This window comes from Arctopsyche grandis, chromosome 12, assembly GCF_051622035.1.
Source record: "Arctopsyche grandis isolate Sample6627 chromosome 12, ASM5162203v2, whole genome shotgun sequence".
Lineage (NCBI taxonomy): Eukaryota > Metazoa > Arthropoda > Insecta > Trichoptera > Hydropsychidae > Arctopsyche > Arctopsyche grandis.
In genome coordinates, this window is record NC_135366.1 from 7,722,463 (window position 1) to 7,745,964 (window position 23,502).

The 23,502-nt window shown below is 33.7% G+C and overlaps 4 protein-coding genes across 5 annotated transcripts in view; 3 read left to right on the forward strand and 1 right to left on the reverse strand.

Moving 5' to 3' along the window:
- Nucleotides 1-23,502, forward strand: part of LOC143920219 (queuosine 5'-phosphate N-glycosylase/hydrolase) — a 529,776-nt gene that overhangs the window by 313,154 nt on the left and 193,120 nt on the right. The gene's annotated exons all lie outside the window — the stretch shown is intronic.
- Nucleotides 1-23,502, forward strand: part of LOC143920212 (uncharacterized) — a 262,942-nt gene that overhangs the window by 124,521 nt on the left and 114,919 nt on the right. The gene's annotated exons all lie outside the window — the stretch shown is intronic.
- Nucleotides 1,307-4,994, reverse strand: Vps29 (vacuolar protein sorting 29). 2 transcript variants are annotated; one of them, XM_077443005.1, is made up of 4 exons: nucleotides 3,462-3,576; nucleotides 2,778-2,969; nucleotides 2,469-2,704; nucleotides 1,307-2,380 (listed from the first exon to the last, which is right to left on the reverse strand). In XM_077443005.1, the coding sequence occupies exons 1-4, from the start codon at nucleotides 3,462-3,464 to the stop codon at nucleotides 2,263-2,265; spliced, it is 549 nt and encodes a 182-aa protein (XP_077299131.1). In that variant the 5' UTR covers nucleotides 3,465-3,576; the 3' UTR covers nucleotides 1,307-2,262. The 2 variants fall into 2 exon arrangements, with proteins under 2 accessions (XP_077299131.1, XP_077299130.1); XM_077443004.1 differs by lacking the exon at nucleotides 3,462-3,576 and adding an exon at nucleotides 4,886-4,994 and having other exon boundaries at nucleotides 1,740-2,380.
- On the forward strand, nucleotides 10,725-23,493 carry svr (Carboxypeptidase D svr). Its single transcript, XM_077442951.1, has 20 exons — nucleotides 10,725-11,431; nucleotides 11,516-11,751; nucleotides 11,863-12,032; nucleotides 12,113-12,309; nucleotides 12,407-12,519; nucleotides 13,352-13,452; nucleotides 15,515-15,742; nucleotides 15,817-16,008; nucleotides 16,083-16,168; nucleotides 16,240-16,440; nucleotides 17,443-17,528; nucleotides 17,633-17,789; nucleotides 17,866-18,032; nucleotides 18,104-18,214; nucleotides 18,796-18,952; nucleotides 19,026-19,695; nucleotides 19,768-20,067; nucleotides 20,144-20,428; nucleotides 20,502-20,669; nucleotides 20,741-23,493. The coding sequence occupies exons 1-20, from the start codon at nucleotides 10,979-10,981 to the stop codon at nucleotides 20,851-20,853; spliced, it is 4,191 nt and encodes a 1,396-aa protein (XP_077299077.1). The 5' UTR covers nucleotides 10,725-10,978; the 3' UTR covers nucleotides 20,854-23,493.

Sequence of the window (23,502 nt, forward strand, 5' to 3'; positions counted from 1 at the left end):
CAACCAGTTTTCTCGTGACCAGTTTTAGTGTGACGGGTGATCACGTGTGACCGGTTCACATTTGACTAGTAATCACCTAACCATTATTTCGGACCACATGCGGCCCGCGGGCCGTAGACTGTGCATCACTGCATTATACAATGTAGATATACAGATATTAAATTCAAATCTCAAGAAAATGTACATATGCTTGGAACAAACATATTCGGACTAGTCAAATTTGCCAAAGAGAGAGTGGATGCCGGTTTTATTGGATCCGTCACAATAATTAAGCTAGATAAATTGGCAAATTCTAACAGGATATGGTCGATCTGGATTTAATGACCATCCAGATCTTCCCAGCAGCACTTTATTTCCTTTACCTACCTATTTATTGAATAAAAAATACAAAATTGGAATTAAAAATTAATCATTCGAATTCGTTATTTTTGCTGTTATGAACTTTCCTAGAAATAGCCCGTCATTTTAACATAATAGATCTATGTATGTTAAATTTACACACTAATATGTATACCTTTGACTTTTGAGTCAACCATCCTACCCATATCTTCAAACTAAACATCGTTCATAAGAATTCATCATGAAAATTATACTATTTGGCATCATGAGCCGTATCATAGTGTCATCTCTCAACTTCTCAAATAAATTAGTGGTGTGTACCAGCATATGTAGTATATATTACATTACAAAACAGCCTGGACTTTATTTTAACATGTTTAACGGTTTCAAACCTAAACATAAATTAAACATAACATCATAAAAAAAAATTATTTAGTTAAGCTGTTGAGTATTGAATATCATGGGATAAACGTTATAATTGTTGAGCATTTGGATTACAAAATAATACACTAACACCAATCGACAACAAAATAATATAATGCTACCAATATAATGTTGGTGAATAGCGACATCACCGAAAACACAAAAAGTTATGATTAATGCCACAAGATTATCATATTTTTACTTTAAAATATATATATGTAATTAACCAATGACTATACTGTAGGAATCTCGTCACCGCAATCGAAACTATCGAAATCTATTGCGACAGAGAATACATTTCTCACGCGCATCCATTTAACTAAATCGAGTGGAACGACGCCAAACATTCGAGAAACGTCCACCCTAAACAACAAACCACATTCCTCGCATAACTCGCACACGTAAACACCACCTGCGACAAGTCACGTGGATCCCCAAAAACAATATAAAAGGAGGTCCACCCCAAACAACTTCAGTCGACCCACAGCAACAAGAGTTGACACACAGCAGCAGACCAGTCGACATCCAGCATCTGACCAGCTACCACTACACTACCCTACAATGGAAGAACGCTTGCAACTCAGCCGGATCCAGAGCAACGACATATTGCAGATCCAGCGGCCCGCACGACACCAAGTCAACAGCCAATAGCCGTCTCGAGAACACTACGATTCCAGCCGCTTCAACAACATATTTATACACTTGTATATTCAAACAATAAAGTACCTTATTCAAACAAACAGCAGTATTAACTACTAAAACACAGACGAACTCATCTATAATACATGGCGGACTGGTGGTGAAGAACACCTTCACAACTAGATCAGTCCCCATAATACACTGGCTAACATCTGTAGCATTTCTTTGTAATAAGAAATCTCATGCAAAAAAACCACATAGTCATATAATGTCTCCATAACTACACAGAGCCTCATATTTTACAAACAGTTAAATATATTACAAGCAAAGAAGAAACTGAAATTCATTACTATTTATTTTTGAACAATCTTATTGAAAAAATATGTAAATACAATATAATATTTCAGACGTAAGTTATTCAATAAGGAAACAAATAAACATACTATTTAAATACAAGTATATATTTACTTAACATAAAAGAATACATATTGACAAAGTAACATAATCCAATTGATACATTTCGATTTTCGAAACATATTCCTTTACACTCGGGTGATATTTAATAACAATTCAAGAAAAATTGTACCATTTTCAAATTAGCGAAAGCATCGATTGAAATATGGTCACAAATGATTATTCAAGTGGAATAAAACCATTTCATACCAGATTTAATTATATTATAACCGGTATAAAGGAATATACACACTCGTATATTGTATAAATACAAAAAATAGATTAAATTCAGATATAGGTATGTATATGAATAGGTATTTAAACATTAAAATCGTGACTCCCTATTTCGGCAGTTCATTGCATTTAATTTATTTATTGCAATATTACTTCTATACATACTTTTATTTTCTATTGTTTCTTATACTCAATTCTTTCTACTTTAACCTCATCGCCGAGTAGTTGATAAACATATGTGACAACGATTGAACTTTGAATGTCCATTAGTACAAAAGAAGGAGTAACAGATCTGAAATAGATAGACCAGTCAACAAGTCAATATTATTAAAATATCAAATAAATATAGATACAACATCAACAATAGACAGGTATATTACGTTTCTGTGGGATTATACGCCCCAGTAGCTGAGCCGGGATTAATATAAAATTTGTTTTCGTGCTCGTACGCTTCAAATCTATGAGTGTGACCTGATATTAATATATCAACATCGAGTTGTCTCTGTATGAGTGCAAGTGATTCTGGATCACCCCAAGGAACTATTTGATGTCCGTGACATAAACCAATTTTAAATTGTCCCACAGTTACTACTTTTTGTTCAGGATAGTTGTGATTCTAAAAATAATTAAAAATATAAAAAACACAAGCACAATATTAAATAAATACAAACTATAAATTTAAAGTGTACCTCATCAAAATCTCCTCTAACCACATGTACATCGCTCGATAATGTTTTTAAATAATCATAGGATTCTTTGGTACAAAGATTCCCCGTGCACAAAATGTGTTGAATACGACCAGGAACTAAAAGTTTTTTGAATTTAGACGGTAAACTGCTACATCTATGCGGTATGTGCAAATCACCCAACACTAGGACGAGCTGAAAATTTTTTGGTAGGAAATATTAAAATTAAATAAAAATATATTTACATGTTTTAATTAAATTTATGAATGTGACATGTGATATTAACAGTATTATTAAAAGAAAACTACATATAATGCTGTATAGCATGTAGATAGTTTTAAAATAATAGCCGTCATAAATTGAACAACTGCGATAAATGCATGGTAGCTATTCGCTGGCAAGTAAAACGAATAAGATAAAAAAAAAAACCTATGCATATTTTAAGAATATAAAATTTTTGTCCAAGTATATAATTTATATTCTCATAATCGTAATATTACTTGATATAATTGTAACTTATTGCAAAAAGCTTGCAAATTAATTAGGTACCAAAAAATTACTTATCAATTGAATGACTGGTACACATGTACTTATGTGATTGATCATATTATAACTATATTTCTATTGGTCACCTGTAAGACATTGAACCATCAAAAAAATTAGAAATTGTATTTAGATAATGCATACCATCTTAAAAAAGGAATGTTTGAGAAATGAGAAGAACGTCAGATGAACACACCCAAACGTCAAACCTCTAGCCGACAACTAGCAGTTGTAAAAATATATTTATCGGCCATAGTCCACAATACTAGTGGTGTTTTTATGGTAATTGGACTATTCTTCACATTGGGGTGGTCACAAAGACAATTTTTAGAAACAACACAATATTTGGCACTCAAGTTCTCGTCACTATGATAGTTATCGTTAATATGATGGACTTTTCGGCTGCCAGATGTTCCGTTATAGAGATTTCAGTGACTTTGTGACGAGTAATTTGTGACCAGTAATCACAGAACCGTTTTTTATGGGTCCACCTTACGGGCTGGAATGTGAAATTACCGAAAACGCAAATATCGGAAGGCAAAGATCGAAAATCGAAAGATCTTAAGTCGAAAGATCAAAAAAAAGGGTGCATGGTAAACGGTACATACTTACTTAATTTGCGCGAGCAGCATACAACAGGAACAAGAGGAACAGGCTTTTCCTCCCCTATTCTGCGCGCGCACATTAATACGGGAGGAAAAGCCGTTTATCATGCACCCTTTTTTTTTTTGATCTTTCGACTTAAGATCTTTCGATTTTCGATCTTTGCCTTCCGATATTTGCGTTTTCAGTAATTTCACATTCCAGCCCGTCACGGAGACCGGTTTTTTTATATATACCTCTTCTTACTTCGCCTTATTACAAGCTTTTTATTCTAAAGTTTCATTCACCGGCTTTCAATCTAGATCTTTTTTTTAATATACGTGTGTGGGAAAAGGATATGCACCGCCTACACTTTCACGAATCGGTCAACGTCAAGAGGGCCCCATTATGTTATAATATTATTTTTAATTGTAGTAAAAGATACAAAATAAAAACATTTACAAGCGTTTATGACTATGATGGACCGTGAAAGTTTGTAGTAGGAAATAATCTTCTTTTAGTCTTATCGACATAACACTTGATGCGTTGATTTGTTTATAAAAAAGAAAAATTGAATCTTCAAGAAGGTGAATTTTTATTTTTAACAATTTAAGAATGTGGTGGCGAGATAGTCCAGTGTTCACATTGTAATTTATTTTAATAATTTTAATACATATATTTTTTTATAATTAATAATTTTGTTTGATAGTGCTCTTCGGATCAAGATTGTTTTATTTACCACCTCTATAGAACTAATGCAAATATAAAAAAAAAAAACACCTGCAATATATGTACATGGATCATATACAGTGAATCGTTATTGTGTTGTTCATTTGGTATTGATTTGTCGAAAATTTTTGTGTATTATTGTTACAAGAACATATTGTAAATTATTTACGTGTTTTGCGTTTGAAGTTAGAATTGAGTGTAAATAAACAAAATACCAAATATTTAATAAATTATTAAAACTAGTACACTGTACTTACATTTAGTTCTTCCATTTTTGGTTGTTTGTTAAATTATGTCGAATCTACGCGCTTATATACATATGTACATACATATGTAAGTATATCAATAAACTGAATCAAATATCAGGGTTAGCAAACTATTACAATTAAATACATTATTAAATATACGGTTATCATAGTTTTCGGGATTAATATAGAACTTAGTAGTTGATAATATATTGAGAACATGTGTAAATTTTTTGTTATGCAAATATGACATTCGAAGGGCATTTTTTACTTTATCGTACATATTAACAATATATGAAGTTTTGTGATCATGCGAAAATTTGAACTAGAGATTTTGACTGATTCGAACTCAGAATCGATCACTGATCACGTTTTCATGATCTAGAAAAAAATGTGTGTATCTGTGTGTCTGTGTATTTTTGAACAACGTTAGTTCTATCAAACTGAAACTTAGTATCGGTTACTGACATTCTTATCGATACGTCAATTTTATTCAAATTTTTAAGTTGACCGGAAATTGTCAATTTAAAATGAAATTTTAAGAAACTGAAATTTTTTTACTGTAATAGAAATTAAAAATTTTATACCCTAATATTTTTTGAATATTTTTACCTGAACCGGAAGTAGTACTTTTACTCCAGTGAATCGAGATTTTTTATGTTTTTCTTAGAAATCTTTTAGTTTATTGAACTAAATCGTCATATCTAGAAGTTTAAGCTTAATACCAAGATATGTAAAAAATTTGGTAAGCATCTGTCAACCAGAAGTCGCAGTTTACTCTTGTTCGATTTTACTTCCACTATTTTTTTCGGTCCTTAAACATGTGTGCTCTTCACGAAAAAATTCAAGTATAATTATTTTATCAATTTAATGAAAATAAAAAAAATCACTAAATTTAATAAACCGGAAGTAGGATTTTTCCCTTGGGATTAGAAAATGTGTGAATGTATGTTTAATTATCGAATTTTGTTTTTTGACCTATTTATAATCCTCAAATACATATATAAAGTCATGGGTTAGTCACATCCGAATTTTTTTTATTATTATTCATGAAAAATATATATTTTTAAATAACTGATAATTTTATTCAAGTGAATATAGCTTATTATTTAACAAAAATATTCCAAAGCATGTAATTAATGAAAACAGCTCATTAAATTGAAATAGGTAAAGACTGAAATTTGTTGGCCAGTACACGGTATTGAACTTTTTGGATTTTAAATAAAAAATATAGCATTGGGTCCAGTTCCCATATATCAACCTGTGGTTGTGAACTGGATACGGAAAATATTGTAAGTAATATTGCCGGTGTCGACGACCCCATTGGGTTATTATTGAGAATTTATTGTACTTTCGATGGTCCTCAACATACCTCAATTAGGTAACAAATTTTTCCATTTTTTTATGTTTAGTCGTTGAAACATTTTGAAACTATTATAATTACGTAAATGAATTAGTGTGCACACGAAAATCAACTTATACTTATTAATGTATCCACAACTATGCATAGCATAGTATGTAGAATAAAATTAAATTCATCCAACTCTGGAACGCTCTTTCTTAAATTAGAAATTATAGTAATTATTAAATTAGAAAATATAAATTATTGGATCTAATGAAGTATGAATCTTTGGTTGGCTGGAGTTTTGGGCAGCTAGATATTTTGTCTGGATGTTTAGTCGCTAGACCATATGTTCGTAGCTTTTGTCGTGACAAGTATTTTTTGAGTACATTGTTATTTTTAAATGACGAGTTATTAATTCAAAAAGGTAATTAGAATAATACCGAAACCATTCTGTACAGGTATGCTTTCACTATCACGAACATATGTTGAATGCTAGAAGCATTGTTAAATGTCACAAACGTTTTATACCAGTGCATAAAGTTTGTCATCAAAATCCTAGATGGCTAATATCATATGTTCCGACCAAGTCTTCATGGTCAGCTTTCGTGGCGTTACGACCAAAGGAGCCGTTTTTGGAGGGAGATCGGCGCCGAGCGCGCGTCCCCGCCTCCTATTCGTTTTCCGCGTCGGTCGAGTGAACATCTCTGTTCGCTACCGAGTTGGTTCCCACCACCGAGTCCCGATCAGCTCAGCCTTGATCGGCAGACGATACTGGAAGTACAGCTTCAGTATACGTCCGGTGAGAAGTGAGGAATTCCTGGTCTCTCTTCGTCGAAGTCAGATCACGTAGCCACGTGGTTGAGTGAGGTTATCATAACCTCTTGAACACGTGCGCGCTAATTTCAAGTCGGACCCCCCCCCCCCCCCCCTTTTTCTGTCCCCCCTGCTTGATCTCTGTATATACATATATATATATAAAATACAGTCACCATACAAACAGAATTACAACCTGTTTTTATTATTATACAATTTCCTCCCTTTTTCCACATCACGCATCCCACGCACATTACGAAGGAGAAAGGGACATAGCAGAGCAGCCGACATCAGCAGAGACCAGACCACCGACGACGAAGGAAGGCACCTTGAGGAAACCAGCCCCGCCCAAGCTTACCACTAGCTATCTCAGAAAACCGACTTCCGGGGTGCTCTCGAGTTGAACATCCCTGGAGTCTGTACATCATATTTGATATTTTAAATATGTAATTATGAATTAATCGGTAAATGAATAATCATAAATGATTATCCGTCAGAATTTGCCTAGTTATTCATAGATGTCATTAAATGCTTACATTAATTAAGCTATTTTACTTTAATAATTCATCCATAAAGTTCTCAAATTTGTATTAATTAGAGTTATGTAATTATCTTAACCAGAAGGTAAAATTTTTTTCAATTTAATTTGAGATTTCATTCATCACGATTCGTTAAATAAATCGATAAAATTTGTTTTTTTTTTTATTTATTCACAATTTTAATTGGATGTCAAATCGTTATCATTTGATTAATTGATTTTCGATTTGCTTCATTCATAAAAATCTCAAAATGTTATTAATCCAATTAATGTTTGCCTTTTCATTTTAATTAATCGGGTTCAAACCTTCAGTTATAAGGAAATTTCTTCATCCAATTGACTGATGTGATAAACAATTAGAGTAATGTTTTAACTGGTGCGCTACGTTCTACCAACTTGCTATTTTTCGAGACTCGCTTTCTCCACTTTTCTCGTTTGCTTGAACAAGAGTTTGTATATTATATACAAAAATGATTTATTTTTGTATATACTCTCCTATCCCGTATTATCTGCGCGCGCACATTAATACGGGAGGAAAAGCCTGTTCCTCTTGTTCCTGTTGTATCCTGCTCGCGCAAATTAAGTGAGTATGTACGTGAGTATGTACCGTTTACCATGACCCTTTTTTTTATCTTTCGACTTAAGATCTTTCGATTTTCGATCTTTGCCTTCCGATATTTGTGTTTTCGGGCGTTTCACATTCGGGCCCGTTACGGAGACCGGCAAAATATATATTTTTTTTATTTCAAAATATATTATGGAGGATGAACGAATGAGACGACTGGCATGTTAATGCACGTGTTTATTATATGACAGCTGAAGACAGAGTGAGTAGCAGCTCTCCGAACCCAGCCGGGTTGGTCCCCACTCGCAGGAAGGCAACCAAACTCGACCATGTCGTATAAGTGAGCCGCCACAATATCGTCATCATTATATATCGTATATCGTCATCACTATATCGATATATCGTCATATCATATCGATATATCGTCATCACTATTATCATCGTCAATTTCAATGTTGTCTTCAATATCTGAAATAGCACCGGGGTTCAGGTTTTCGAATTCTATCTCATTATTTTCATCACTATCATTTCCTTCTTTCGATGAATTGGGCAAATCTTCATACTTATCTCCAGTGGCGGACTGGGATTGAAATCAGTGCTTGCCAAGAGTCAAAGGGGGCCCACACACAGTTAAAAAAATGTCTCCCCCCCCCCCCAAGACTCAGGAGGTTGTAGAAGGTGTTTATTCGTGTGCTCTCGTCGGCGCTCCAGGTCGGAATGGTTTCCAGGCTGAAAGCGCCCCATATTTATACCCGTTGGGCACAACACACATACACATCTAAACTATTGGTCGATGAGTGGGGCGATCCCATTGGCCGTTACATACGGCTTATTAATTCGGAGAGGACATTTCGGCGCGAACGAGAGATCAGGTGATTAGCGCTCGTAATCCATCGGTCCACGAGCGCCACCCACCTAATCTCTACGTTACAATATATTGTGTAAAAGGTCAATATCTTTATTATCCATGAGTATTTTTGATTTTTTTTTGCATTCGATTCATTAAGATATCTTTGTAGAATACAATAAATTTCAGCTAGATGCGATTACTATTTAACAAATAGTTGAAAAAACAAGAATTTTGGGGTTGAAATGTGCCCCATATCGGTACGGGAGGGCAGAAATCAATTCTTAGTATACTTTTTTAATAATTAATGTTTATCTCGTAAAGGAAGTATTTCACTATGTAAAACATTTTAGAATATGTGTTTTGTATACAAATTCGATGGCGAAATACATCGAAAAAGTCGGGAAAACAAGTCTCAAGAAATTTCAAATCAGTGGAACGAGTCTACCTGGTAGACCCTGTTTTGACGGTCATATAATATGTATTACATTTATTTACAAATAGATCACAAAACGGCCCAACATATCCAGTGCCGGCCTTACATCGAATGGCGCCCTCGAGCAATTTTTTCAAAATTTCGCTTTTGGCGCTCTAATCTAAAATTTTGTATGGCTTTTGGCGCTCTAATTTTAAAATTTAAAGCGCCTTTGAAGCATTGAGCGGCGCCCTAACTTATTTGGCGCCCTCGGGCGCCGCCCGACCCAGCCCCCCCTCAAAACTGGTACTGAGCATATCGAATGGGATGGTGTGATTCCCACATATATAATAACTGTTTCGTATAGCTGCGGGGGGGAACCGTGATTAGAAACTAGTCACGGTTAGGTTATGACCTCGTTTATTAACAGTTGAATGATGCCGAGCCGGGGAGTGTGCTCGGCGACTCTGCACCTTTTATGGCGGAGGCTGTGGATGAGCATGCTGGCTGGTCAGGAAGGGTCGACCAGCCTCACCAGACCTTCTCGGCTGGCGGCTCAAGAGCGTCTGTGAGAGCTCACCGTGTTCAGTTCGGGTCGAACACGGAGCCAAGCCTTCTACGGAGCGGCTGGCCGTAGTCAGTACGGGTCAACTACGGGAGAAGCTATGGAGGATGAACGAATGAGACGACTGGCATGTTAATGCACGTGTTTATTATATGACAGCTAAAGGCAGAGTGAGTAGTGGCTCTCCGAACCCAGCCGAGTTGGTCCCCACTCGCAGGAAGGCAACCAAACTCGACCATGTCGTATAAGCGAGCCGCCACAAAGCCAAACTCCTCGGATGGCTTTACAATGCCAGTGATGAGAGCTTGCCGTGATCAGTACGGGTCGATCACGGGGCCAGCCTCCTTGGCTGGCTGTTACGAAGCTGCTACATCTGGCGGTCCTCGCCGGGATTACCGGACGAACAGACCTACGGAAATGGAGGCTAAATAGCTACTGAAGATGGTCCGCGTAAGTGGGTAAAGCCCGATGAGGCGCATGCCGTAAGAGCACAACCAACGGCCATGAGGGCTTTTAGCTCGAACAATAACAATAAATTGTGAATATTCTACATCTACAGCGCTACAGACCAGATAGTCTCAGACAAGTATCGCTTTCACAATCTGCTAGCATTTAAAAATATTGTTCTCCTACCAAGTTATTATCTGAAGAGAGGGAAGTGTTGCAATATATTGTGACGAGCTTGTAATATGTACATACATATTTAGCAATTTAAAAAAATTGCACAATTTTAAATATGGATAGTATACACAGTGTCATGGCCAAATGTCAAATTAAGAACGAGTGTAAAGAGTGTCGTACGGTATCGAGTATTGTCACCGGCGATGTACAATCTGGTGTAGGATATCGAGGTTTGTGGTGTTCCGACTATTGATGGTGTTCGTCCAGTCTTCGAACACCGTTTTCGCGATATCCTCGAATCGTCTTGGAAACCACCAAAACATCCGTGGTTGTAATTTCACGCCTATTTACCAACAAGTGAAAGTATCCGTGTAGACCGCGACTCACCCCGCAAACATGAGCACGTGTCACTGTGTGACATTTGCCTTATTGACCTTACTCGCCTTCGTCTCCAACACTTGGGGCCGAGCCCTAACCGATCCGAGTGAACTATCGTTCGTTAACAGCACGTACATCAGTCACAATGAGCTCGGACAGTTGTTTAAACAGTTGGAGAAACAATACAAAAACATGGTCCGGTTGCACTCCATTGGCAAGTCCGTCCAAAACCGAGATCTGTGGGCGATCGAGATCACCAAAGACGTCGCTTCCAGAACACCCGGTAAACCAATGTTCAAATATATAGCTAATATGCACGGCGATGAAACGGTCGGCCGACAATTGATGATATATTTGGCGCAATACCTCTTGTTTAACTATAATAAAGACGATCGTATAACGAGACTTGTTAATAACACGGACATATTCTTGATGCCGTCCATGAATCCTGATGGATTTACAGCTTCGAAGGTAATCTATTTAATTATTAATTGAACTTTATTACTTTCTATTTAACGAAGTTGGTGGATTTAGCTAATTCAAATTATTTTACAGGAAGGAAGTTGTGAATCTATTCAGAATTACAATGGACGTAACAATGCGAAGGGAGTTGATTTAAATAGAGATTTTCCTGATCAGTTTGATCCGCCTAATGCTCGTCCTTCGAGATTTTCTGGTCGCCAAGAAGAAACTAAAATCCTTATGAGGTGGATTTTGTCACTACCGTTTGTTTTATCGGGAAATCTTCATGGAGGTGCTGTAGTAGCCAGCTATCCTTTTGATAGCTCAGCGTAAGTTTCATATAATTATACCAAATTAAAAACAACAATAAATCATACTATTAAGTCATCCGTGTTTATAAAATTACATTATAACTGGATAAGATTTTTTCTATTCTTCAGTGCCGGAGACGGCTGTTGTGAAAACAGTGTAACTCCAGACGATGCTTTATTTAAGCACCTGGCAACCGTATATGCGTCTAATCATCCTGTAATGAAGAAAGGTGATAGTTGTCCACCGGATCGTTTCGAAAACGGTGTTACTAATGGCGCATTTTGGTACGACGTTAAAGGTTATTATTTATTTTTATGACATGTGTAATATTGAATGTTTTGTATGTATTATATAATATTTTTTCACTTATTTATTTAGGTGGTATGCAAGATTTCAATTACTTGCACTCAAACTGCTTTGAAGTCACTTTTGAATTGTCGTGTTGCAAATATCCCCCCGCGTCAACATTAGAAACTGAATGGAATCTTAATCGAGAATCTCTAATATCTTACATAGAGCAAATACACAAAGGCATCAAAGGATTTGTTACTGATGAAAATAATAATCCGATTGAAGTGAGCATTGTTATATGTGTTTGCACAGTTGTGTTTTGTTTTCAATGTTATATTTGTTTATACTTTCATATATTGTTTGAATAAATTTGCTTTACAGAGTGCTTCGATCCATGTGGATGGTATCAATCATCCTATTTTGACTACGGAATTGGGTGAATACTGGCGACTTTTACTTCCAGGAAACTATTCTGTAACTGCTAAAGCACATGGGTAAGAATAGTTGCGGTTATACATAATTCTAACAATAGTACCGATCAGGCATAGTCTGTTCATGCAAAACTGGAACCGGACAATGCGAGCCGTAGCTCTCTTAAGCGTATATAGGGCAGTGATTGCGATCCTTTTTGAGAATTGGGTCAAATTTCGTTAATTACTTTTTTAAAAACAGCCCGTAGGTCAATAAAGTTAATGAAGTCATTTGAAGGGGGGGTAAAAAAATACTAATAAATTTGGAAATCCAAAGATTTGTTAACAGAAAAGTTTCCTCCAAAAAGATTTACGTTTTCTTTTTATTTTATTATACTTTTGCAAGTGAAGAGCGAAAAATGAAGGTCAAAGTCAGAAATTTATATTAAGACCTCTTGCATTTATGAAGTTGATGACTTTTATTACAAATATTTTTAAACCTTGCTTCGCACACAGAACTTGCTGATGTTTTATACAATGAAATGCAATTAGAGAATGTCTAATAGTTTGCTTAAGCTGCTGAATAAAACCAATATTTGTTCCCACCATATTGGGAGCACTGTCTGTTGTTACATAAACAATTTTCTGTAAGTTGATATCCATTTCTTTACGTGCATTATTAAATTCTTTAAAAATGTCAAGACCAGTACACTTCGCTTTCAACGTTATTGGTATTTTTTTTAATTTTCACGCGTCAACACTTGGGTCATCCAAAAAGCTTTCTTGGGTCAGTGTCTGACCCACGGGTCATAGGTTCGCCATCACTGATATAGGGTCTATATTTGATTTAGTTCGAATTTTGCATGGATCGCGCCTGATAACAGCTTTCATAATAATAATAATACAATTTTTATAGGTATGATGTAATGAAAGAACCCCTCCGAGTTATTATTCCGGAGAACGAAAATAAACCACTTATAGTTAATTTCACATTGAAAACATCCGCTTATGAGCCAGGTAAATAGTTTTTTTTTTTAGTGAAAGGTGTTCATTCATGGCTGTAGATTAGTCATCAAGCTTTTCGTACTTGTTTATATTATTATATATTATACTATTCTGCATATATATATTATGTTATAGTTTCATGTAATATTGTATGTATGTATATGCTTATTATTGGCAGCTGAAAACACTATTACTTGACTGTTATTTTTAACATTTAAAACTACACATACATTATGTATATATCTATAGTATAAAATAATGGCACATATACTACTTACTTATATCTAAATGAATAATATTGCTAATATATTGACACATATAATTAAACTTCCTTTTTCTAACTATATTTACATATTGAAAACCAAATTATCATTGATGTGCAATTTTTGTCAAAATTTGTTTGGTTTTTATATTTGAATTTACTACTGTTGTGATATTTAATTTAAATTAAATTGAATCTATATTAACTGTGATATCAAAATGCAATAACTATTTTTTAATGTTAAATCGTATTGTGATTGTTCATAATGTTATTAGGAAAAAATGGATTTATTCTACGTATATGTGATATAATAGATAATTATAATAAACTCTCTATCGAAACATGGGAGATAAAATTTATGCTTTGTATTTATGTGCATATTTCATTCATTACTCATGCATTTTAATTAATAGTTCAAATGTTTGATAGTATATCTTTGTTATTTCACATGATTTTATAAGATTATGTTATTCAATCTGTTTACGTTTGTACTAGCATATTAAAAATGAACTACATATATACAGTGGCGGCGCTAGGGGCGGTAAAACAATTGTGTCTTCCCCCCCCCTATCAACACCCCTGGAAATCCAAAATTCGTGTCTCTACTCATATTTGATGCTATATATAGCTGCACCAGACGGATTTCGCGGTAGCTGTATAAATACAGAAAGCTGTATATATACAGAAATTGCAATGAGGCGTGTAACCACTCGAGGACCGTCATACAACGATTACGTAGAATTAGCGCTTTTCAATTTGAACAATTTGGTGTCACCTGGTTGCAAACCGCACTCCCCGCACGGGCCTAGCGACGCTACTGCTATATGTCTTATTTATGTATTTATATGACGTCTTCTTTTTCTCTTTGAGACAGACCGTTAAATCTTTTATATACAGACTTGTATTGTTTTCTACAGCTTCAAACAACATTTACATTTCGATCGTACACTATTCGTATGTTATATGTAATGTATGTATATGCATGGCTTACTAACTGCACCACTTTATCAATATATATATTTATGTACTAGTTTTTCTGGTGTCGGTAATTATTTTTCAATCGTATATATAAATGTACATATAAAATTTTTCGATTCAACTAAATTTTTAACGATTATTTTATTATTTATTGTTTTTGTTTTGTTAATTTTTTTTTATTTCTTTTTTCCTACATACATACTTGATATGAATAATTAGGAGCATCATGTCAGAATGGAAAATCAGTTTTATTAATAATTGTATTGTCTGTGATTGTACTAATTGCATCTTAAAATTTTGTAAATGTAATTCAAAAGTGTTGTCAATAAAAATATTTCGTACATCAATAAATAGTTTGTATCATCACCCTATTAAATGATATCATAATGCATGTTTACAAGCAAAACTACTTACAAAGTGACACTTTAGTATATTTTTTAGTCAAATACATTCACAAACACAATAAATGCACGTTTTTTTTATTGGGGACTGGTTTAGTGTAATTATAAAACGTTGATTTAAGTACAGCATTAACACACTCTTAAACTAACTGCACTAAAATTCTGATGTATAGAATATTGTAATGCAATAAATAAACCGTAATTTACTGCCCGCTTTTGCTAACTAGTAAAAATTTGGTGTACAAATGATTCAACATATAACTTTAAATTGGTAATTTATAAATAATTACATCATAATAGTATACGTGTATAAAATTAGTTGTAAATTACCTACTGAATATTACACAGATGTTCTATTATTATTTATTATTTGAATTTCATAACTCGAGTTCAAAAATTATTACAATTGCTAATTTCTATTAAAAACTTTCAGGAGAATATGAAAATGTCGAAAAAGTTATACGTTCAACCGCAGATCAATATGGTTTCGTTGTGCCGACCCAGTTTAAACATCACAATTATGAAGAGATGAAAGAAATGCTTCACATGCTCAACATAAACTACCCGACAATAACTAACCTCACGAGCATCGGCAAATCTGTCCAAGGCAGAGAGCTTTACGTAATCGAAATTACGAGAGATCCTGGCAAGCATATACCTGGTAAATACCTTTTGTAGTGTTTATTGATCAGCTAAAATTACGATTTGGTTGTATATTGATTATTTTAATTATAGGTAAGCCCGAGTTTAAATACGTAGCGAACATGCATGGCAATGAAGTGGTTGGTAGAGAGTTACTATTGCTACTTGCTAAATATTTGTGTGAAAATTATCTGAGAGACGATAGAGTTACGAAATTGCTCAACTCTACAAGGATACATCTACTTCCATCTATGAATCCCGATGGATACGAAGCATCTCGAGAAGGTAGATGATAATAATTGGCATTAAAAATGAAATTTCATTGTATTGTTTAACTTACAGGTTTATCAATGTTTCAGGTGATACAGACGGTATACAAGGTAGATCGAATCATCATAAAGTTGACTTAAATAGAAATTTTCCAGATCAATACATTTCAAACAAAGTAACAACTCCTTTTAACGTACAAATTATTATTTTTAGTTGATCTCGTTGCTTATGTGTGTGTCGTTTCAGCACAATGCAATCCAAGAACCGGAGACAGAAGCTGTGATGAATTGGTCCAAGTCTATTCCGTTCGTTCTGTCGGCTAATTTACACGGTGGAGCGCTTGTAGCAAATTATCCATACGACGATAGCCGAACTACGAATACTGGAATACCCAATTTAACACCGGACAATTCCCTCTTTATTCACTTGGCACACATTTACTCTAATGTAAGCAATATATAATGATAAAAAGATAAAAAGAGAACGGTTTTGACAAAAACTAAATTAATCTCTTTAATGCAAAATGAAAAAAAGTCATAAAATATAACAATTTATCTATTTACGTAGTAACAATGGATGAAGTTTTGTGATCATGCGAAAATTCGAACTCGAGATTTTGACTGATTCGAACTCAGAATCGATCACCGATCACGTTTTTGTGATCTAGAAAAAATGTGTGTGTTTGTGTATTTTTGGGATTTTTTAAACACCGTTAGTCCTATCGAACTGAAACTCAGTATCGGTTACTGAAATTCTTATCGATACGACGTAAATTTTTTTCAAATTTTAAGTTGACTGGAAATGGTACCTCCCCTTATAGGTGTCCTCTTTTTTTAAGTTATTGAATTTAATTATTTCCCAAACCACTATCCGAATCAGACTGAAATGTTTTTACATGTAATAGAAATTATAAATTTTATACTCTAATATTTTTACCTGAACTAGAAGTAGTATTCTTTATGTACTAACTTAGAGCTGATAAGCTTTTGTTCAGAATTTTTAAACCGGAAGTAGTATTGTTTTTTAAAACAATATTTCATTATTTTATTTTGACCTTTTAAATTATTTTTATTTTCTTGATATTTAATGTGCATAATAATTATAGTAATTTTAAGTAATAAAAAAAATTTGAACAAAATCCGACAACCGAAAGTAGAACTTTTGTCTTGTGTAAGTTTGTTTCCGTACATTTGCGCTCAATTTGTATCGAAAATGCTCTCATAGCCGGTATGTGTGAACGTGTATGTATGTTTAATTATCGAATTTTGTTTCGTGACCTTCTTATCTTCCTCAAATACATAGATAAAGTATGGGTTGGTCACATCCGAATTTTTAAAATTGTTTGGCACAATATTTGTTGATCTTATTCTTTTTGGAGAATTACTGTCAGTACAAGTTTCTTAATTGGGTTTGTTTTACTGGTATGATTTATTTTACTGTTGATTTTAGGCTCACAATTCGATGCACTTGGGTAGACCGTGTATAAGTACACCAGAAGATAAATTCCCCGAAGGGATTATTAATGGCAATGAATGGTAAGAATAAAAATACTGTACCATTTATTTCAAGATCAAATTTAGTATGCAAAGTAAGACCAGTGTACCAAAATGTAATTTATCATGATTTAATTAAATTACAGGTATAGTGTATCTGGTGGAATGCAAGATTGGAATTATTTGAACACGAACGATTTTGAGATTACTTTAGAATTGGGTTGTTACAAATTCCCACCGGTTACCCAACTACCTAGATTTTGGTTGGACAACAAAGAAGCTCTTATATCATACATTGAACAGGTAAGTTGCAATAGATATTATAAGTATGTATTATATTTGTAAAGATTTTACATTCCATTCTTAATTACCATTATAGGTGCATAGAACATTGCACGGTTTTGTCCGGAGCTCTATCGGTCATGCCATACCTCATGCTTTTATACACGTTCAGGGAATCGGTCATCCAATTTATGTTGCCCAAAATGGTGATTACTGGCGTCTTCTTCTACCCGGTATATATAACGTGACTGCATCTGCGAAAGGGTTATTTTCTCTATTTCTTAGTATATTATTTCGTCCTGTACGAATTGTTACATTATTTATTTACGTTTCAGGTATGAGAGCCTGACCGTTGAAGTCACAATTCCAGCCGAAGGCAATTTGAGCTATAATTTCACATTAATGGCTGATGACCCTCAACATTGGTCAAGCGCCTATGATTTCCGGTTAGTTATGAATGTAATGTTTTATTAACCGTTTGCCTGCGGCCGTCTTCTATGGAAGCTTTGGGCGACAAGTCTGCAGCGCGGCTGTCTTCCATAGAATTTCTGAACTTTGCACGGGATTTTGAGGCTTATATGCTCCTATTTCAACTGTTTTAAGGTTCAAAATTGGTTGAATATATTACTGAGAGTTGAATGCCATCTATTCAATTTGTTTAAAATGAATATATACCAGTCAAAAATTAGTTTTTTGTGGAACCATACTGAAACCTCGTTTATGTGACGTCACGTCTTCATACAATTATGAAGAATGATTATTTGACAATTAATCCAAAACTACGAGATATATTATGTATTTTATTGTTTAAAATAATACTTTATGTGTTAATTAACATAACTGGTTACTTGAATAAATATTCAAATCTATATTTAAGGTCGAAAACTCGATTGCCATATTTATTCGTTATATTTATCGTTCGCTATATTTATTGCCGCAGGCAAAGGGTTAAAACGATTATTTGTTTATTTAGATACATGTGTAATTATGTATATTTTTACATACCTCCTTTACGTTTCATTTGTAGGTTAATTGAAAACGTTGTTCGAACCAAATATCATACTGAGGCACAAATTAATAAGGAATTATCTGAAATAGAGAATAGGTATCCTTCCATCGCCGAATTTCAAGCTGGAGATAATGAAGTATCTATGGCGATACATTCTTTAAAAGTTACAGATCAGGTACAATAGTACAATACATTTTCAATAAAATACAATTCTCTAACTCAAAATTAAATATTGAAATATATTTTAGGTTGGATCTCCCGAAGAATTTAAATTCAAAGTTGCCATCATCAGTAACTTATACGGTACGCAACCGTTGGGTCAGGAAGCTTTGTTAAATTTCGTCCGACATGTCACAACTGCTTACAGTATTGGGGAACCAATCCATAAAAAACTCCTTGAGAATGTCGTACTTCATTTCATACCCAGTTTAGATCCAAACTATCCATCAATTTTGAACAACTTTGATAAAACCAACCATTGTGAATTGACAGCAAACAAAGAGGAGTTTGGCGATACGTTTTACGATCATTTGAAATATCACCATAATCCAAACAGTCATTCGAAAGACATGATGTTAGAATTGATGATCAGATGGCAACACTTTGATATGATCGTCGAACTTGGCAGCGGCAATACTGACGTAACGTATCCCGAATCGTCGAAACTTATTTTCGAGAAATTTGCTGACATGTATCAGAATAAAAGGAAACTCAGCACCGGAACGGTGTGCAGTAAATCGCGAATCAACGACAGTACCAAACACGGCCAACTGATAGATCTATTATACAATGAATATAAAGTGCCGATGTTCTCGATCGGATTGGACTGTTGCAAAATGCCTACGGAAGATTTAATCGGACAAGTATGGAGGGACAATTTACAGAGCATCATGGCATTCATCAATCAAGTCAACACTGGTGAATGATTTTTCCAATACTATAATTTCACTTGTGCAGAACTTCGTGTTAAAATTTAACATTATTTTCCAGGCATGGAAGGCTTTGTACGGAACGAATATTCAGCTCCGATGCGGAACGCCACATTAATCATAGGGGGCGTCGATATGGTTTATAAGGTTTCACCGAATCTCGCATTCTTCAAAGTTATGCTACCCGTAGGTCGTTACAATGTCCTCGTTCAATGTCATGGATACAAGGATCAGACTTTCGACATTGACATAATTCACGATGCACTTACAAAGCGTGACGTAATACTTGCATCGGAAGATAATAAAAAAACAGAAAATGAGCTGGCCGATGCATCATCAACGCAATTTACTAAATTAACAGGTCACTGTCATACAATGTTGTGTGTCTATTAATTATTTGTACATGTTTCGATATATCACAGTAATTGTTTTTATAGGTTTTGTTGTGAATCAGGCGAATGCACCGATAGCAAATGCTTTTATAAAATTGAATGAAAAACTATTAGATGTCTCGGCTCAATCTCAAAGGGATGGAGCATTTACAATGCTACTTCCACCTTCATACAGAATGAGAGAGGCAGCTATTACGGCAAGTGCGTCAGGTTTCACGAACGTCACAAAACTTATACCCATCTCTAAGAATAATCCACCCATTATACTGAAACTGATTAGAGATGAAAGAGTTATAGGAATGCCTCGATTGTTATTTGTGATTTTGGCAGGTAATTTAGTGTTGAAATGTTGTGTTATAAACGTCCATTAGAATTGTTCCATATGTATTGAAACCTTTTTCAGGATGCTTTGGAGTTATGATGGTTGCATGTGCGGCTTGTTGCTATTCGTTTTGTCAACGCAAAGGAAATCCACATGAAGATTACACATTTACAAAATTACGACAAAATGAGTCGAAACTATTTGACGATGATGACAGGGAAGATGCTAAATTGTTTAAAAATATTGATGGTATGGTGCCTTATATTAATGTAATATAATTTCATAGATTTTTGTTAATATTTTTTACTGTCTATCTTTAGAAGATTCATTGGGACGACCTTACTATGATGAAGATGAAATTCCACCATCTGAAACTGACAGTGATGATGATATAGTTCTCATGACTGCAAATAGAGAATGGAAACCGAAATAGTGGAAATCAGATGTAATAAATTAACTACTTTCGTCAAATTATTTACGTAGTGTTTTCTCAAATTGATTGATCTTATATAGATTACAACAATTGTGATATTTATATATGTATATATACATTTTTACATTCCGTTTTTTTTTTATATAAAATTACTATTGTATGTTATTGAATTAGTGCAAATTAATAATTTGCTAATGTACAGTAGATGCATACGTACACATAAAAGTTACATGCACAATTTTGACAATAAAACTGTAAAATTGAAGGTGCTTAAACTTAGAATATGTAATTATAAGTTTTATTGATGTTTACAAAATTCCAGTCACAAATTTTATTACTATTATATATTGTATATGAGTGTATTTTGTGTTTTTATACACAAAATGATATTGGAAGTTTTATATGAACCAAATTTTGTACATATTATGCTTTGATGATTGATTACAATGTATTTGTTTATTCATGTGTATTTTCTGCATTTATTTACTTAATTATCCAAATTTCTTATATACTACATCTAAATTATTTATGTGATAATTTTATGTTTATTCGATATGTTGAACACTTATTTATTTAAAAATATTTTAAAACTAAATAACTCACACTTGTGGACTCATTATATAAATTTGTTTTCATTCTTTTTTTATGAGTAAATACGTTCTAAATGAATATGAAGTCACTTCTCTTAAATTTTTCTTTATTATATAATATTTGCAGATTAATACACTTAAATGTTACATTTATAATTGCTTTATACATATACATATAATCCAATTTACTTCGTAATTGGGTTCTCCGTCCAATTCTAATAATTTATTTTTTAAATAATAATTAATTTTGCGTTTCTTTATTTAATAATACATCAAGATTACATTGTAATGAGATTAACAAATTGAAAATTTTTATTTTAGTTATATAACAATGTTGTTTATTTTAAATTGTTTTCTTTCATTTATTATATTATATAAGTAATACTATTACTCTCGTACATATATAATAATTGTCTAATGCGTGCGCTTGAATGTCGTTAAAATGCCCCGTCTTTCTTTCTCCCCTTGGAATCGTGTATCGTGGAAAGAGACTGAGCTTGGTGAGGGTTTACGAAGTACTCACTCATCGTGTTCCGTCTCTCTTTCTCCCCTTGGAATCGTATATCGTGGAAAGAGACGCGGCATATCACTTCGATCATATGATCGGCCGACAAAAACAAGGATTTTTTTTCATAATGGTTAATGAAATTTAAATGATTAATTCCGTTGATCCGATTTGCGATATTTTACCGAGTGCACAATTATGTGCCCACAGGCTACTAATATAATATAATAATATGTATATACCAATATGTCAGGGTTATTCAACCTAACGTAACCCGAGGGCCACATTAGGAAAAAAAGTTTTATCCAATGGCTGCATCCAGAATAAAAATATTTGTACATATTGTTGCGTAGGGGTGGGTGGAGGATCCAAGTAAAAAGCCAAAGTTGTTTCACAGCATTTATTGGTGATTAAGGAGATACACGCACTGCCAGTGCTCTGTCCAGAATGTCTTGATATGGTCTAAGTGCCTTCCTTATAAAGGACAGGTCGCTCAGGGCATCTTCGACGTCCGGTTACTTCCCCATTGTTTAGTCACGTACTCGGATGTGCAGTCACACACTTTGGCGTTGTCAGTTCTAAGAACTATACGGGAATGCGACTGAGTGCATTCATTGTTTAGCCGACTTGCACTTAAGCCTGGAGATACTCCTCGAAACCAATTATAACGTGGGCTCCTTTTAGCATACGCTACAATATTATTGAATTCTAAAATTTCATTAAAATGAATAGTTATATGGAAAAAAATGAAAGCAAATACAGTTTTTATTGAAACAGTAAACAAAATACTTTTATTTCATTTTAATAAAAACCCTGTTGTAGTCCAGCTTCGTTTATTAATGTAGTTTTACCAATTTTGATCTTTGAAGATGGTAATAATAGTCAATTTGAAAGAGATTTATCAATAAACATCGTAATTTGATTCAATGAATTTAGTCCTTGAAAGTGTCCATCCAAATGCACATTAAGTGAATTTTGAGTCTATAGCTTGTTAAAAATTTGTACTTTTCAATTCTGTTGACATATTATAAAGCATCAACAGTAGTGACAAAATAACGCCTTTTTGACACATTCATTGCTATGATACAATAAACACCGAATAAATTATAAAAATTGAGATTATCGATTAGTGATAGAGCTAAAATTGAAATTATTCTATTTTATTGTGCGGGGAAGATCATAGTATAACAAATCAAATAACCCACAAGTGGAGGGCCTCACAAAACTAGTTCGCGTCCCACAGTTTGGACAACCCTGATGTATATGATAAATTTACCTAAAATAAAATGATCAATTAATACTTATAAGGATATTAGTTCGAGTTTTTATGGTAATTTATAAACACATGCCTAATGTGATAATAGTTTATATTGTTATAATATATATATATGTATATGTATGTAGTTGTGAATAATATATTATACTTATATTCAATAGATATTTTTCATAGATGTTTTCGATATATTTATATATGTAATAATACATTTCGATAAATTTTATCTATGTTGAGTCACAATAAAAATAAAAGCAATAATTTTAACATTTATGTGAAAG